Genomic DNA, 17,430 nt, shown 5'->3' on the forward strand with positions numbered 1-17,430 from the left:
ACCCAAACCAGTCTGTGATGGGATTCTATGAACAGCCACAGTCCTGTACTAACACCAAGGATTTGCACCTTTGCCATGTGATACAGCAAGCACTTCAGTCTCAGGAAAGCCACTACAAATTGAAGATGCTTGACACTAAAATTGACCAGGTACTTCCCCAAGTTGCACTTTAGAAAGTAGTCTAAAAGACCGGGCTGTAAGGCACCTCAAAGTCTTTGAAGAGCACTAATTTAACACATCTTTATGTTTCAGGGAGCTGCCGCGAGGAATGAATTCCACAGTAAATGTCACAACTAGGAAACTGGGAAATTGCCACACATGTAACAAGCACAAGTAATGGTGCCAGGTATGGAACAAAGGCTTTAACACAGCAAATTAAACAAAATTTCTGCCATAAAGTTTCTGATTCAAAGACAGGGAGATGTAATTATTTCTGTGGTGTTTCACTGAACAAGCTATGTTTCAGAAGACATCCAAAGAATCATTAGATGTATGCTGAAAAAGATAAAATAAAAAAACAGTACTGCAGGGGGGAAAGGAAGGGGTAAATATGGATAAGCAGAGGATTTTTAACTTTATGTAGAGCATAGACTATAGCTAACAATGGAGACAGCATCAGAGGTTGGATGAATAGGAGGCAGATACAGGTCAAAGAGGATGCCACATTCAAGTTTACTGACAAGGCAGAGAAACCTCCTTTTCTTTGTGGAATGAGTATGGTATGCAAAGGATTTAGAAGCTAACTGAAAAACAGGAAGATGATGGTCACAGGAGATTTCAAGGTGGTAAGGACAGGCACATAAGCAGACAGGATATTTTCTAACAGTGACAGAAAACAGAAGAAAGCAGCGTCAGAAAGGTAAGTACCTTGAATTCGAAGGAGCAACAAAACATCCAATAGAAAATGAACTGAAAATAGGAAAAAAGGTTCATTACAGGGGCAGACTTTGAGTCTTCAGCATCTAGGAGGTACTTAATGAAACAAACAAACAAAAAGTTGATCTTAAATAAAAAAATAAATAGTGCCAAAGCTTGAGGTCCGTGAGATTCTAGAGGAAAACGTGGCATACAAGGCGGTGGAGAATATCACTTCCTACAGAGACACTGAAAACTATGCAATATACTTTGTAAGGACACAAGTCTGAAGACTGAGACAGGAAATCTGGGAACACGTCCCAGCCAAATCTTCACAACAGACGAAAATCACCCATATTATGGAGAACTGTTGGTTAGAGCTGAAGAGAGATCATGCTTTAGAACAATGAAAAAAGCTTTCCAAACAGCATGTTAGAAAAATGTGTGTAAAGGAGCTCTAGGTGAGGGATGTGCTCAGACATGACAGCCTAGAACAACAACAAAAAAAAAAAAAAAGACAGAGAAAGTCTGAGAATAGCATGCATATGCCATGTCAGACCAGTCTGTACTAGTCAGAGCTCTACGGCTGCTTCCCTTGTCTCAGAACTGCTAACAAGTGCAGAACAATTTTTATTATCTGCTGTTGCTCTGAATGTTTTCCAAATATATTATTAGCAATGCAACCATAGCCAGTTTCCCCTTCATGAGATTTCTCAGAAATATGAAGACAAGGTTCGTCTTTTGCATTTCCCATCATGGTTACCATGTGTGCCTTGAGACAGTGTTTTGCGTGGCAGATGTGGGTGAGATGGCACAAGTCAGAGGAAGCTGGGAGAACTGCCTTCATGCTCAAATGGTAAAATCTCCTGGCTCAAAGAAACAAAGCGTTTTCCACTAGTATTTTAATTATCAATTAAAATATACAAAGTGGCTTTGAAAAGAAAAATCATTGTTCTCCCCACCCACAATGACATTATGTCTTACCAATACATCATCCCATTCCTGTTGGTGGGAGAAGCACAGCCATGCACACTGCACATTCTAACACAGGCCACGGTCAAGCAGAGCAGGAAACAGGCTGTGAAGCTGGGTGGAGGTCAAGAGCTACTGCATAGCAATTCCTGAACCACAGAACCAAGCAGGGCTGAGATCCCCAAGAGGCTCAGGACTCCATAGGAAGCTAAACCTGTCACAGGCACGGTGACAATAGAAGGAACTCCAAGATCAAAAAAGCTACTCCCAAAACTTCAAATTTCAGCAAAGAATTCTTAACAGGGTATTAGGAAAGGGAGAGATTTCCCACTGTGAACAGAGACCCACACTTTGCTTTCCTAACATTCAATAGTCTAAAAGCAGCTGCACGTGTACCTCTTCCACATGGCCTGGTCAGGAAGTTGTGGAATTTGGGAAGCTCCATTACAAACAACTTCAGAGGCATGCTAATCCCTACCTAATTCACCATGCTGCCTGAAAAGCCCCTTTTTCTCTACCCCTCTCCCTGCCCCACCCCTTCTACTCCCTCAGGTGCATCAAGGAAAAACTCTCACTGCAGTATGCTTGACCCTTTACCCTGCAAGTGATCTTCAGTGCATCACCCTACAAATGCCCATGAAGTTCTGAATGACAGCACATTTCAAACAGGGTGAGTCCGGGGCAAAGTCACTAGCAAAATCACTTGATCAGTCCATTAACGTGTGTGATTTACACAGCTAAGAGTCTCTGGCCAGAGACTTCAAGATCACCTTATTTGACATTTGCAAAAAACCTCCAGGAATCTGGATTTGAAAAACTAAATTTCAGCCTTAGAGAAAAGTTATACATAGAGTAAATATTCCTCAATGTTCAAGCTGGAATAAAATAAATTCTCACATAGTGATTATCAAAAAGATCAGATTTTTGTCTAATATGGCCTCTAGCTCCTGCTGTAGAAATTTAAAATAGTTATCTATCCAAATCCAGCTTCACATCTACTATACTAGTCCAACTACAGATACAGCAGACACACATCAGCTCAGCTCTTGTAATAATGTTTCAAGGTTAAATACCATTCAGACTCTGTAAGGCACTGCGTATACCTATGAAACAATGTGAACCCCCCAACCCTGCCACAATACGCCAGTGCATATTGTTGCACAAGGTGGACCTCTTCTGGTGAAGAGCCTGTGCTCCAAAACACCTGGTTCCATTAGTCTTGGCTAAGCAGAAGACTACAGGGATCACATTATACAGCTTCTTTTAAAAGTAACTAAAGTATATGGTGGGGTGAAGCGGAGCAGCAAGTCAGAGAGAATCACAGAGCACACGTGTGAGTCCTTACCTCAAAGAGTGTCAAACTTTCATCGTTCAAGATGATTCTGGGAGGTGCAATAACTGAAGTTAAAAAACAAGTTACAAAACAGGACCACCCAGCAACCAAAACAATAAATACAGCAGGTATGGGAGGGATTACTGCTCTTTAAAGGAATGGCACATTAACATTGCCCACACAGACTTCTTATTAGGCAGAAGCTTAATGTAGCTAAGTGAGGAGGTTACACCTTTGTACTCTGAGGCTGTATTTAAGGAAGGAATTCCTCCCCAGGTTATACCTCATGGCATCACAAGATCCCATATGCAACACAACTAGAAATAGCCTTCATAAAGTGAGGCCAAATATTACCAACAGCACACTCACACAAGTAAAATGGCAAGTCTGCATCTGCAAGGTGGCTTCTTACAAAGTCTCTCAAAATGCCAACTGTGAAAAAAGGAAAGAAAGGTTTGCTGAATTACATTTGTTTCTTCAGATGATGGGCAAAGGGTTAACTTGTAACAGCAGAACTGCCCTTTATACCACCTGTCCATTGACCTTTCCTCAAAAGAACACTGTTACTATTACAAATATCTTGGAGAAAAAACAAACAAATAATAAAAAAAAAAAACTAAAAAAAAAAAAAAAAAAACCACACTTAGACATGCTGGTCCCTCAGCAAAATCTAAGGATGCCAGTGAACTTCTTCCTAGGAAATCCAATAGCAGCTGCAAGATTTGCAGTGACCAGCCAGGTGAGACTCTGGTAACTAGTTTTTAGTTCTTGTTTCATACAAAAGTATCAAAAAACTTGCGTGGGTAACCATCACCAGAGGCTGAGAATAAGAGGATCTCTGTTAACAACAGTTAAGAGCTACTTGGTGCACACTGACTACCTTTTGTGAACTGAGAGGCAGAAACGTTCATCCCCTGTTACTGTTATTACAGTAGGTAAAGCTGCTTCTTCCTGTGTTTTGTTGGTTTTGTTTGTTTGTTTGTGTTTGGTTTGGACTGGGGGAAAGGGGGTGGTGGTGGTTTTTTTCCCCAAAACTTTCTGAGCATTAACATAGAGGAAGCATCCAAACTCACTGCAGTCATGTCCATGTTTGGACACAAACAATGGGATATCAAGTGGGACAGTTTCCTGAGCACACATATTTTGCCATCAAGTAGCCTGACAGTCTCTATCGAGTAGTCCTAGAAATAAACTTCCCTTAACTAAGTTAACTACCCCAGACTCTTTTCTCATCCCATTCAAGGGACCAATAAAGACAATCTGACTAGCTACTGCTGCTTTTTCAGAGTAGTATTACTTCCCTGGGCAGCAGAAAGATCTGTCCAGAGCTGCTCTCTCCTGTCATGCAACTAATCAATAACGAGAGAGGTTAGCTGGGGCTACACAAGCTGAAGCTGAGATTGGTCTTACCAGTTTCACTAGGACAGAAGAACCCCTGTAGAACATGACGGTCTGGAAAATGGACTCTCAACACCACCTAAGTCAGAGGCAAAGCACATTAGGTCAGTTGTTTATGGCTGTTCTGTAACACCTGTCCTTGGCTTAAAATTTGTGAGCAAGTTTGTTTTTTCTTTTAAATAGGGAGATTTAAGATATTTATTGTACAGGAGAAGAACAGCATACTGACTAACAATTACTGTGCAGCTCCTCAGAGAACATGGGCTGTCTGGCTCTCAAAAGCTGTAACAGAGCTGATTGATAGAAACAGCATGATGTACAATGCAGCAGCACTTATTCAGAGAATAGGAGCTCCCTATGCTAAGGGATGCACAAAGTAGAAAGTCACCCATGGGCAGGTACAGACAGTCTATCAGTATCCTGAAATGTCCATCGCAGCAGGAATTCTCCTGCCATACATCTGAAGTAACTCATACCATTCTATTTCTAGCATTGGTCAGAAAGCACTTAACTTGGGAACTTAATCTCTTTATTTTTTTTGCAATAAATCAAAGACAAAAGCTATATTAGGATTGTATTTACATAGTAAGATATCTCCAATCTGTAACATCTTACCATTTAACTTGTAATGAGATACTGTCAAAATGTAAGTCTTCAGAGAGGAGGCAGATAGGAAAGCTCAGTCATACAGACTGATGTGGGCACAACATAAGGGTTTTGAAACATGTGGAACAAAATAAAAGGAGCTATATTGCCTGCCACTCAACCGTATCCATTACAGGACAGCTGATTCTACATGGTACAACTGTTATGCAAGTCCCACAATTAACAGGGACAGGAATTTGAAGTCTTCTTATAAGTAGCTCAAAAGATCCTGTTGATTACAATTGATTCCCAAAGTTACTCAACCCTGAAGTCTGGACTAGCCAGAGGGATTGGAAAAAGAACAAAGGCTACCTTTGGGTAACGCTCTAGCTTTTCCTTCAGCTGAGCCTCCCTCAAAGATTTTGTCATCAGTGGAGCTTCTTCCAGGCGTTTCCTAGATACATGGCAAGAAAACAAGCTGTCACTTCTGTAATTTTAAGATATATTTTTATTTTATTAATAAAACAGAAAGTCCAAGCAGGGCTGATGAGAACTGCTCAACTGTTCCACGTATCTCCCACAGCAATTTCCCTGCTTCTCATGGTTCCTACCCCAAAATGTCATATATGAAACTATTGAGCATCAGCAACAATACTGTATAAAATTACTTTTCTTGTACAAGTTTAAAAATAAGTTCACCACAGTAGATGCCAGAAAAGATATTAAGAAGAGCAGGTGAATGTTTGCTTAGATTACTCAGGAAGAGATGAACCTACGAATCCAATAAAACAAAGACTAAAGTTGGACACGATTACTCCAGGGAGGGAGAAGAGATACTGAAGCTGAAAAACAATGCTGGCACAAGAAATCAATGGATATTAATTAGCAACAGGGAAACTAAAGAGAGAAGTTTCAGATCATTCAAGAACTGGCATTGTAGACTGGTCTTTTAAAAGAAGTAGTGGGTGCAAAAAAAAAAGATCTATCTGTATTTACGACAAAACAATAAATTCAAGAAAACAATTATATATTTTCCTGTAAGTAAAGAAATAAGCTTAGATCCAACAGATTCCATGTTCAGCTTTAGTCCCTTTCCCTTGTTTGCACTTAATTCTGAATAACTGACTTACTAGGCTAGATTTTGGTGAAATATTTAATCATATAATTCTGCACAACTATTTGCAAGTTAACCTTACACCTATACAGTTTGGAGGACCTCTTTTTGTTTTTAAGAATCATCAAGGTATCTCAGGAACAGCTGCTGAACAAAAGAAACAAAAAACCAAAACACCCAAACAAACCCCTACAGGCTTACTTCACCAACTATACCCAGAACTGTCAGCTGGTACACCACCTTCCAAGATGCTCTGAAAGTGCCAACTCACAATCTGAAAAGCAAACATGAAACTAATCCACTCCATTCCTTGTGTACCAATTGCTGATTCATACCAATTCTCAGCTCTTTGCAAAGTCAGAATTAAATTCTAATTGCATTTCAAATATTGCATCATATGCAGCTAGTTTTTGCTAAGATTCACAAACTGAGATCAGAAGCCAACTGGTATCAGTTTCATGTGTAACTTGCCTTTATTTTTATCCCTAACTGTGAGGGGAAAAGCAATTACAAGCATCTGCAAATTTGGAAATTAGGTCTTTTTCTGAGGGGGTTGTATTCCAGTAACCCCCAACCAAATGATCCTACATTTGTACCACTAAGTACTCCAGACCCACAAGCAGCAGAGTAATTTTCAGGCCAATCTGTGTACTCATGTGGATTTCAGTGGCCTGTGGGGAAAAAAGTCAACTCTAAGTAAAAAGTTCAACTCAGACTTGGTTACAGTGTAAAGTAGGTTGTACCACAGTCATGGAGAATGCTTGTAAAGTTTAAGGGAATTATATGATCCACCTGAAACTAAACACATTCATGAAATTAATTTCTTTAAGGAACAGAGAGACAGCAAAACACAGTTGTGACAAGGAGGCTAGGAAAGAAAGAAAAACAGATGGGGTGTTAAGTGGCTTTGAATAACTCCCTGAAATGCAGAACATGGGAAGGAATTTCTCTTAATACTTTCTCAGTGAGGGTCCACCCCTGATTTGGTTGAGGTTGTCAAGCAAATTTATCACTACATCAGCATCACAGACACATCATGATGAAATTTTCAACATCCACATGAAACCATTATCCCATACACAAATGCTCAACCGATTCACAGAAAAACATAGGTTCTGTCACACAAACAAGACATAGCCCTTGAACTCAAATGGCATAAAGGGTAGAGATTTCCAGTGCTGATCATTATTTACACAACCCGTAACTTATCTACAGCCCTTTACTCAGAGATCACAGCCAGCTATAGGTGCATAGTGTCACTCTGCTGAACAAAGGATATGGAGCAATCTCAGTCGCCAGCAGAAAGGGAACTTGCCTCTCACTCTGCAACTGTGCCAAACGTTTCCGTACATCATCCACTGTGACTTCAAAAAACGCATCAGGAAGCTCCTCTGGGCCAGCAGGAAGTGGTTCTAGTAGGTCTAGGTGACATACCAGTGGCTCTCGTTCTACAAGCTACAGAATAAAAATGAGCTTTGATTAGTCTTAAATGAATTGCTTTTCTAATGCTATAAGGTTCCTGAAAAAAAGAACAGTATTTGCACTACAATCACTAGTGTGGAATTCATGTCACTAAAATCAGACTAACAATAGAGGTTGTCATTCTATATAGTTGGTAGAGCTTGGGGTACAATTCCTCCCAACAAGCAGTAGGAATCTATACTGTTAACTGAGTCATACCCTAGCAGTTAGCTGTTCTCCGCTGTCAGTATAGGAAGCCCAGGGTAATAACCTCAGCAGTCAACTAACATAAGGAAAGATGACCCCTTTCCTGTGGAATCTCTTCACTTACAACACAATGATATTTTGCAGCTGAGCCATACTTCTAGCTAGTTACAAGCTTGTTACAAGTACTCAGAAATCACTCCTATCCCAAAACACTAATCTACCTCTCTGCAACATACAGCAAACCTCTCTCAGTATGTAATCACTTTCTTACCATTCTACAGGCAGCATACAACTTACACAGGTGCTATTCTTCATACTACAGACTATAAACAACCCTTTAAAGCTTTTCATCTGCCATGCACTCCTGGCTTGCATCATATCTTCTGTTTTCGTTTCTCAAAACCTTTCTGAGAATTTTCTTGCCACAGAACCAGAAGCACTAGTTCCCAACCAGGGCTTACTCCATTTCTTCTTACTCTAGAGCCCAATCCTTTGTTTTCATAAGGTAGTTTTTGTCCTGTTGAGTTCTCTGAACTGAGCCACTGAAGGGTTTCTTTGCACACAATTCAAATTTTTAACTTGCTTCTCGTACGCAGAAAGCTCCGTTAGTGAAATCCCTTTTTGTTTTGCACTGACAAAGTTCTTAGCACTGAAATCAGCCTTTGTTGCAGGTTGTTTGCAACCAAGCCCATCTGTTGCAAAGCAGACAGATGCAAGGGGAGCGGTTCACTGTATGCATTATCTGAAATAAAAGTATTTAATACCTTTATTGGCACCTTTCCCTATACCCCAGATACTGAGGATAGGCCATTCAAGTAGCACACAGACCTCAGACAGCCAAGATACCCCTCTCACCTGCACAGCAGGGCACAGGCAGCCTGGCTGCTCTGCTCCCTCTGCCTCCAGAGCCCAGAACTGGGAGTTGGGTATCATGATGGCAAATCTTTCAGCACAATTGTGTCCTGGCTGATAACTGTGGTTGCACTTATTAAAAAAAAAAAAAAAAAAAAAAAAAAAAATATCAAAACTCACAGCCCACTCAAAACCCAACCAAAACCCCAAGCCCCGCCTCCAAACCTATTAGACAAACAGCACTTGCTGTCTCTGAAAAGAGAGTGACATTATGTATCCCTCCCAATTTAGAATAGGTTAGATACTGGCTACCTTCCCTTGCCTCAAAAGCAGCAGATGTGTCAGTATGTGAATATAAACCACTACCGGAGTCAAATACACAAGAGGCAGTTACACCTATTGGCTCTTGAATAATTCAAACTTTTAAAATCCCAGTAATGTTTAAAAGCACAAAGCTTGAAAACAAACAGAATAATGTACTGCAGGCTACAGGAGATGCAGGGGGGGAAGCAATCCATGACTGAAGAGCCCCACAACAAGAACTTGGATAGTTAATATAGCATTTTACAGTCAGCTGCCAGCCTAACACAGCTCTAGGCTCTATGAACAAACCTGATGCCCATTCCTTCTCCCCTTATTCCCTCATACGCTCTTTCCAATCCTAATTAATCCCTGAATGTCTTCCCTCCATCTGTTCCATCCATTCCCCTGTCCCCTAAGCACAGGCCCCTTGGGAACAGAAGGAGTCTCCCTCAATTGTCAAAAGCGACAACACAAATTACAAGGCAATGTTCATTCTGCTTGTGGGCACTAAAGGGTAATTTGAGAAATTAAAAGAGCGAGGTTGTGTGGGTGGGACCCTTGGCTACTTTTAGAAAGTTGAGCAGGGTCAGCTCTAACTAGCGGGTGAAGGAGCCTGATTGCAGCTTTCCTGGGGCACGGGGCGGGGGGGAGGAGTGCCCAGTGCTGCAGGAGCGATCCTGAGCATGCAGAGCCACCCTCTGGGAAAGGGCCCGTTGCACAGAGGTCCGAACGGCTGCCTGCAGCTAGTCTGATAAGCTCAAATCAATGTCAAAGGCCAGAGGAGAATTAATCAGGCCTCCCCAATAATCAGGTATACCTCAATCTCCTCAAAAAAGCTTAAGTTTCATTTCATTCTAAACACACACATACTGACAAGAGACTTCAAAAAAAAAAGACAGAGCAGGCATATCTTATGGCATATTGTGAAGGGTGTTGGGATACAATGGAGAAAATTCCAATGTCTGCATTGGCAAATCTAAACTTACCATTTAGTATTGGCTCTAGCAAGCACTTTAGCTAATCCCAACAGTAGCAGGATTCCACAGGGAAAGCATAAGTCACTGCCCAAACCATGGTAGTAGCTAAAGACCTCAGCCAAGACATCAGAAATCACAAGCTAGCAGAAGGCAGACATATATCCCAGTCCTAAGTAATCACCCCTCTTCCTCACAGTGTGTGTGTGTGTTCACTGCTCCAGACCACTGTATGTTAGAACTGACATTCAAGCATTGCTTTCCAGACCTTTCAAGCAAATGGGTCTCCATTGCCAACAAGGTATTGCAAATGGGCAGTCAGGAATCTCCCCTCTAGAGCCATTCCCCAACCTCCCAGAACTACCTACATGCTGTGACAGAAAATCCACTACTTCCCAGACATAAATGCCCTGTTCTTGACCTCCAACTTACATCCAGCCAAGACGTCCATTTAATTTTCTGCAGAATACCTGTACTGGCCCTACAGAGACACACAGCTACCTTTTAGCTTCTAAATCTATAATTTTATCTGTTTCCCCAGACAACATTTAGTGCTGAATATCTTAAATTCCAAACCAAGACACATTACTTAGCTACTACTTAACATGAACAAACATGCTTTTCTATACAGAAGCAGATGTGTGCATGCCTAACGACTGCAAAAATACATAATTAGAATAAGAATTTCCTAATACTAAATTTCCAGCTAACCCCCAATAACAGAGTGAGACCCCTGGAGACAACTGCAAGAAGTGAGTTTTTGTGAGACATAATTCAGGTCATTTGATTCAGTTTCTGCAACTCAATCCCAGAATCACACAACAGGGTCTGATTAGAGAAGGGCAGCACAAGGTGTCTACTAAGCACTGCTTAGCAACCAAAAGACATCATCGTTTTGCCTCTGAGGATGCAAAGACTGCCACATGATAATAATATCATAATATCTCTTCTGCCATGTATTTAACACCCTGTGAAATCAACCATACATCTCACCTCCTTACAGACACAAGAAACTCTTCAGAGAGAAAAAGGTAGCCATTCCTGTTACTCTACTAATTCCCCCTTTCCCCAGAGTCCAGCCATCATCCCGTTCCTCTTCCTTCATCCATTGCCATTTGCTCACTTGGGTATCCCAATTAGGCAAGTCTCACTCGGAGTACCCTCAATACAGCCTTATTTTAATGTGTCACCAACAATCCTAAAGCCCAGACAGAACCTGAAAACTGCCTTCCCACAGCAATTTACAAAAAGGAGGCTACCAGGTATACCAACTTGTTTCCCAATCCACTACACATTACTGTTTTCTGCAACCATGACAAAAGGTAACCATCTCCTATAATAAAAGGCCAGCATACAGCAGTTTCTACCTTACATTATGTAACTCTGGAGGAAAGCAAGATGTGCATTTTGCTGTCATATTTCTGTCAGCAATACCTTTCAGTAGCCAAAGATGCTGTGTTATGGTTTGTCACCTTCATTCTTCAAAGTCTCTACTACCTTAGTTGAGATGTTAGGCCCTTTTCACCAGTAGGCTGAAGCCATCTATTCACGTCTGCTCAGGGTTTGCTAGGCAGTCTGCATCACTGCAGTCTACATGATAAAGCCATGTGTCAGGAAGAATGCAGTTCACCCTATGGTCACCACCCCAGACCTAAGCAAGCAGGCAAGCTGAGGAAAACTTTTATTTCATTTTAAGAAGTGACTATTGTGCTTTCCACAGCAGCAAGCTCTCCCCCCTGGAGACTTACCTCCACACCCTACCACCTCAGGGAGCTCGAATCTCATGGGCAATCTGGTGTAAAGTTACCTTCTAATAATTAATGCTCTGACATCAAAGTCAGCATGCAGCTGTCTGTAAACCATCTTTAGCCCAAGAAACGAAGGGACGCCGGCACAGATTTTATCCAGCCTTTCTCTTCAGCTTCAAAAACCACACACAGGCAAAGCATTAATGGGAAGATTCTTTTACAAAAATGGACCTTTGATGTTTAAAAATAATTTGTTTTGTTTTGGGTTTTTTCCTCAGGACTGAAAAGGGACAAAAAGCAGATGCCATGTGGCTAGCCCTGCTCTGCTGTTGCTGCTGAGAGCAAGGAGAGCGGAGGATGGCAGGAATGGAGGAGGGAACAAAATGTAATCAATCAGCAGCAAAAGCACCAGAGATCAAAGGGCTTGAAAGCGGCAGTCAAAATCACATGCTGTTTAACACAAGGGCAGAACCCCCCCAACAGAATCTGCAGCTGCTTCCAAAGCTGCTCTCAAACTGGAAGGGAAACTGGCTCCAGAAGTGCCTCTGAGTGGTTTGAACTAGACTGCAATTCTGAGAAAGACTCCGGATGATGAGAGTCCTTAGGCCACCGCTGTTCAGCAATGTGCCCAACAGCACAACTTCACATGAAGCTGTAGCCAGTAAAATGATAAAATGAGTTCTGTCTCTCCAGCCAGCATACACAGAAGTGTGGACAACAGCATTGGTGAAGAATACCACCACAAACCCTCGCACTTCTTCCTTCCTTCCTTCCTTTTCAGACACAATTGAAACTCCCCCTTTCCAAATCCCTCAGAGGTGTGTTGCTTGCTTCAGTCACAGTCTCATTACACTGGACAAATCACCCAGCCTACTGTTTAGCTCTCCATGATCAGGGTCTGTTCCAAAAAGGTTAAATAACACTGATTAGATGAACCCAAACATGTTTCTAATATACTGAAATATTCACCACTGGGCTGGCAAGACCTCTTTCTACTACATTTGTAACTGCTCCAGAGTCCTTCCAGGGTCTGGCTACTGTGCCTAAACAATTCAGAAACTCATCAAGAATGGATTGCAACCACAACCAACCAAGGTAGAACCTCTACATCAACGTGAGAGCATAATGTATAGTCATGCTAAATTCCTCCTGGATCAAGCTCCCTTTGAACCTCACCAGGCACCCTTTCTTTCTACTTATGGCTTTCCATTGTTTAATCCCATGGCTGAATCGAAACCAGAAATAAACACAAAACTCCAACTCTAGGAGGTATTAAAGAGTGGGAAACAATGAAGGGGATTCTCCAAACACTAAGCCAGCCCTAGTGATGATGTGTACAGCAAAGGGGCAAAGGAAAGAGCCAGTCACAGAGAATCCAGGATGTGAAACTCCAAATGCACAATAATGTGAGGTTATGAATTTAATGTCTTCTGTACTTCATTTTACACTACTTGCCAGACATATCCAACCTTGATGAAAGCATTCAATTCCATAAAGCTGCCCTACAGAAAGCACACTTAATATCATTCAAAGGGCATCCTGTGACAGCATCACAGTACTTGAGCCATCACTTCTGGCATCTCTACTTGGGCTAAAGCATTTTTAATTTTAACCAATACCGTTTTATGTCAGAGACGCCAACAGTGATGACAGATGTGCAATTTGTCTTTCCAGTAAAAGGGTTAGAGACACATCCACTTTATTTAAGAAACACGATATTTCAGAGCAAGACACAAAACACTTCTATAAGCAAGCAGAAATAGAGGAGGAAAAAGATGGAAAGTTTCTGCTTCATTTGCAATACTAATGGAATTAAGACACAGAAGGGATGGGACTAGACTGAAAGGAAGAGAAGCCCAGGTGTGTTTTTTTCTTTCAGATACAGAACTCTTGGCAAGTAAGTTGCAACTGTAGCTGAAAAAATATTTTCCTAGATCTATACCGCTTAACATTCTACCACATAATGTCACTGAAAGAATTACACTGTAAGTCAGAGTGACCGCAGGCAGAAGGAACCCTGAGGAAGCAGATGCTAACAACTACCAGCATGGGATACTGCTTTTACAATAGCTTTACTATGGAGTTCCATGTTCCACAGAAAGGCTCAGATGAGAAATCTAGCACACCTTACTACCTAAAAATTAGAAACTCTGATGATGTTCTCAGATCTTGGAAGTCATAGGATCAAGTTGCAACAAACCTATTAAGACCACTCCTGGTCCTAGGACAGTCCTACAAGCTAAAGAAAAAGTTATCCCTTTCCATATGTAAAACTCTACCAAGCTTATACCTTCTGTGTGATCTGGGAGATAAGTCAGTCACAACAAGCAGTAAGCACCTTTAGAGTATTATAAAAGACGAGTCTGACCAAGCTCTACTCATCTTTAGCAAAACTACACAGTAGATGGCAATTTTTAAAAGTAGGAGTGGGTATCTGTTAATGACATCTGCATGGAATTTGAGGCTCTTCTGGACTATGCTTTTAACACAGTGGTATTACCTCCATTAGAACCATTCATCAAGAATATCTCAACATTCAAAGCTTTGCTTGCCTCTGGACAGCAAATTCTTAAAATACCCATCCTTCATATTTCCTATAGTAAGCCATTCAAAATGCACTATTTCCTTACTGAACTCTTGGCAGAACTCTACGTCACCAAGGCACCTAATCCTATATTATGGTGAAAAAGTTTTAAATATGGAAACATCTTTCTTCCTCATAGGAGCTTGGCCTCTGGCAAGGCAGGATAAAAAAAGCCCTCATTGCAAGCCAATTTTCCCTTACCTGTTCTTGTTCCTTTTGCAGTTCTTGGCTGTTCTTAGACTTCTTTGGCTTAGAAGGACCTCCAGGGCTTGAAAAAGTTGTTGGCAGCTTTGAAGATTGCATATCTAACCCAAGAGATGGTGCAGCTACAGAAGAGTCCCCCAGACGCTGTCCATCTCCAAAAAAAGGGACAAATGGGGTAGACCTGGGCTCTGAGGAAGGCCACAGCTCCTCCAAGCTGGCATGAGATTCTCTAATCGAGTCTTGCTTGTCTGTGCAGCTGTTTAAAGACATGGCCACATCCCCGTGGTCCAAGTCCTCTAGGAATGTGTTTGCTTGAGGTAGGGGCACATCCACTGCTCCTTCAATAGAGCCTGGCCTCACTGTCAGCTCATTACACTGCACCGTGGCACCCACAGCTTCCTCCCGAACAGATGAACTGCATTTCTTCATGACAACTCTTAAAAAAGACACCAAAGGGAATAAAACCAAAATCATTTATCCTAACAGTACTACTCTCCCCATTCTCAATGTGACCATGACACAAAAAAAGACAGACTCAAATATACTCCTAATATGATGATCTGCTTCTTCCAGACACTCAAAAAGAACAAGCTCCAGTTGCTCTGAACTTAGGGGTGGGAGGTAGGGGGTTTGTGCAAAAAAACAGAACAGGAACTACCCACTGCAAAGAACTGGCCAGAAGATCACAGAGGCTGTCCCTGTCCCCCACCTCACCCTCCCGAACAGTCAGCAGGAGGCACCGCAGGGACTGGGAGTTTAATGCTTGAAATCCAAAGCCGGGAAGAATTAAGTGGTAGATGACTGTCCTCTCAGAGACACTTTTAACTTTGAATTGTCTGTTTCACTCATAGGGAAATAAATAAATAAATAGAAGAAGCAAACAAGCCCCTTTAATCTGCAGATGACTGGTCAGTGCCAGCATCTGCAGCTGTGGGAAACACATCTGGGCTCAGATAAACAGGCAAATGCAATAATTACTGAGTGCTGTGATGTTTGTCTTTTTGAATTTTTTGTGATTTTTTTGGGGGGGGGATATTTGAAACAAAACAAATTCACCACCAGAATTGAAAGGAAAAATAAAGAACCCAAACTTTGCTCCTCCCAACCTGATGATGGCACTGCCTCCAGTCAGGCCAAGTGACTTGAGTGTTGTCTTCTCTAGGGCATCTTTTCCTGATATCTGCAACAAAACAAGAGGAAAGTAATTATAGCAACTGCCCAACTGGGAGAGCATTTAAAATGCTCTTTCCAGAAAGAAGCCTGTATCAAAAGAAACACCACACAGCACCGGAAACAGCTCAAAACACACTCTTTCTGCAGCTGGAAATGAGATCTGAATCCATCTGCATTCACCTGTACCGCTTACCAAATTCACTGCTTATTAAATGACCTCAAAGGGAGATGACCTACCTAACTTTCCATCCCATACATACATCCAAATCGGATCTGACCTCAGCAAAGCATTATTTTTATGTCAGGAGTTAAATCACAGAAAACATCTCAGAGCTGAAAGACAGCCTATTTCATTACACACACCTCCCATCTGCTTGTAATGACCTGTTCCAGAATAAAGATGATCTGTCCACAGAGGTCAGTGGGAAGTGAAGGGGACAGCTAGGGAGAGCAAATTCCATAATACACACATACAAAATATTAAACAAAACATTAATAGCAAAAGATCAAAACAGAGAAAAGCAAATATTTATTAAAATGAAACCACTGTTTTGACTCGAGCTTTAAAAGAAGTTGGAAAGAAAAACACAAACAGGTCATTGAGCTCATTTTATGGGCTCAGAGGTCTAAACGGCCCAGGGTTACGTTCCAAGAGAGCTTTTTTCCATACAGACACGTCATGCTTTGAAAAGACCAACATTTTTCTACTTCCCCTCTCAAGAAAGTTCAAAAGAAACACTTTCCAGGTTGGAAAGCAGAGCTGATTTTTTCTTATTTTTTAGGGACAGAAGGAGAAGAGACAGTTAAGAAGACTTTACTGACTTACCTCATCTCGCATGTAAATACAGACTGGAGAGAATTCACCATGCTGTTCCATAAACTCCCTGCAATAAAGAGCAAAAATACTGAAGCATCTATAGAACAGTCTACCCCCCTCCAAAATCGATGTAAAGCAATAGTAAGAAGTGAAATTAGCTAGCAACACACTCCTCCATGTTCCTCTAGCAACAACCATTACACAGTTCACAAAGTCTTTATTAGACATCAGGTAAAGAATTTGCTCCAATGCATTCACTGTTCCTTAAACACAGCCCTGAAAATTTAAAAACAAATGAGAAATAATTAAAGTTAATTCTGAAATTAGTCAATCTGGCTAGATAAATTTGAGCACATCATTCTTCATGTGCCTCAGAACCCAATCTGGAACATGACTTAATACTACTCTTTTTAACCCAGAAGTTAAATAGTTTAATTACAGTTTAGACTGTACTTTCCTTGGGGACAGGTCAGTTTCTTTCCATGTATGCACAGCAACAAATAGAATGAAATACTGCTCTAAAGCAAGTAACAGTTTGCTTCTCTCTCCCGAGCACACCAATGGCAAAAGGTGACCAGGAGAATACTGTCCATCCCGAGAGAGTGATGGTTTGGAAAGATAACTGGCTGAATTCTATGATTCTATGAATTCTCAGAAGCATTTTTTTTTGAGAAGCTTTAGATTCAAAAGCTTCAGCCTAACTTAGCAGGGGAAGCTACAAAATAAAAGGTGAGAAAGTTGCCCCAGGATATTCCGCATCAACACAATGAGAACCAGTAAGATTTCACCCTTCTCTAAGATTCCAGTAGCTCTTGTTAGCACATTCTGTCCTCAGCTCTGTCATTGCAGT

General features: G+C 41.4%; 1 protein-coding gene across 1 annotated transcript in view; it reads right to left on the reverse strand.

The window, feature by feature from the left end:
• Window positions 1–17,430, reverse strand: part of ASPSCR1 (ASPSCR1 tether for SLC2A4, UBX domain containing) — a 47,506-nt gene that overhangs the window by 18,650 nt on the left and 11,426 nt on the right. The window contains exons 5-12 of the mRNA XM_042802689.1: window positions 16,590–16,647; window positions 15,697–15,770; window positions 14,588–15,026; window positions 7,573–7,712; window positions 5,516–5,597; window positions 4,571–4,637; window positions 3,530–3,592; window positions 3,173–3,225 (exon numbers count right to left, since the gene is read on the reverse strand). Of these exons, the coding sequence (XP_042658623.1) occupies window positions 3,173–3,225; window positions 3,530–3,592; window positions 4,571–4,637; window positions 5,516–5,597; window positions 7,573–7,712; window positions 14,588–15,026; window positions 15,697–15,770; window positions 16,590–16,647 (976 nt within the window). The remainder of the gene's footprint in view (window positions 1–3,172; window positions 3,226–3,529; window positions 3,593–4,570; window positions 4,638–5,515; window positions 5,598–7,572; window positions 7,713–14,587; window positions 15,027–15,696; window positions 15,771–16,589; window positions 16,648–17,430) is intronic.

The sequence above is a fragment of the Tyto alba genome, unplaced genomic scaffold (genome assembly GCF_018691265.1).
Source record: "Tyto alba isolate M040663 unplaced genomic scaffold, T.alba_DEE_v4.0 Super-Scaffold_39, whole genome shotgun sequence".
Lineage (NCBI taxonomy): Eukaryota > Metazoa > Chordata > Aves > Strigiformes > Tytonidae > Tyto > Tyto alba.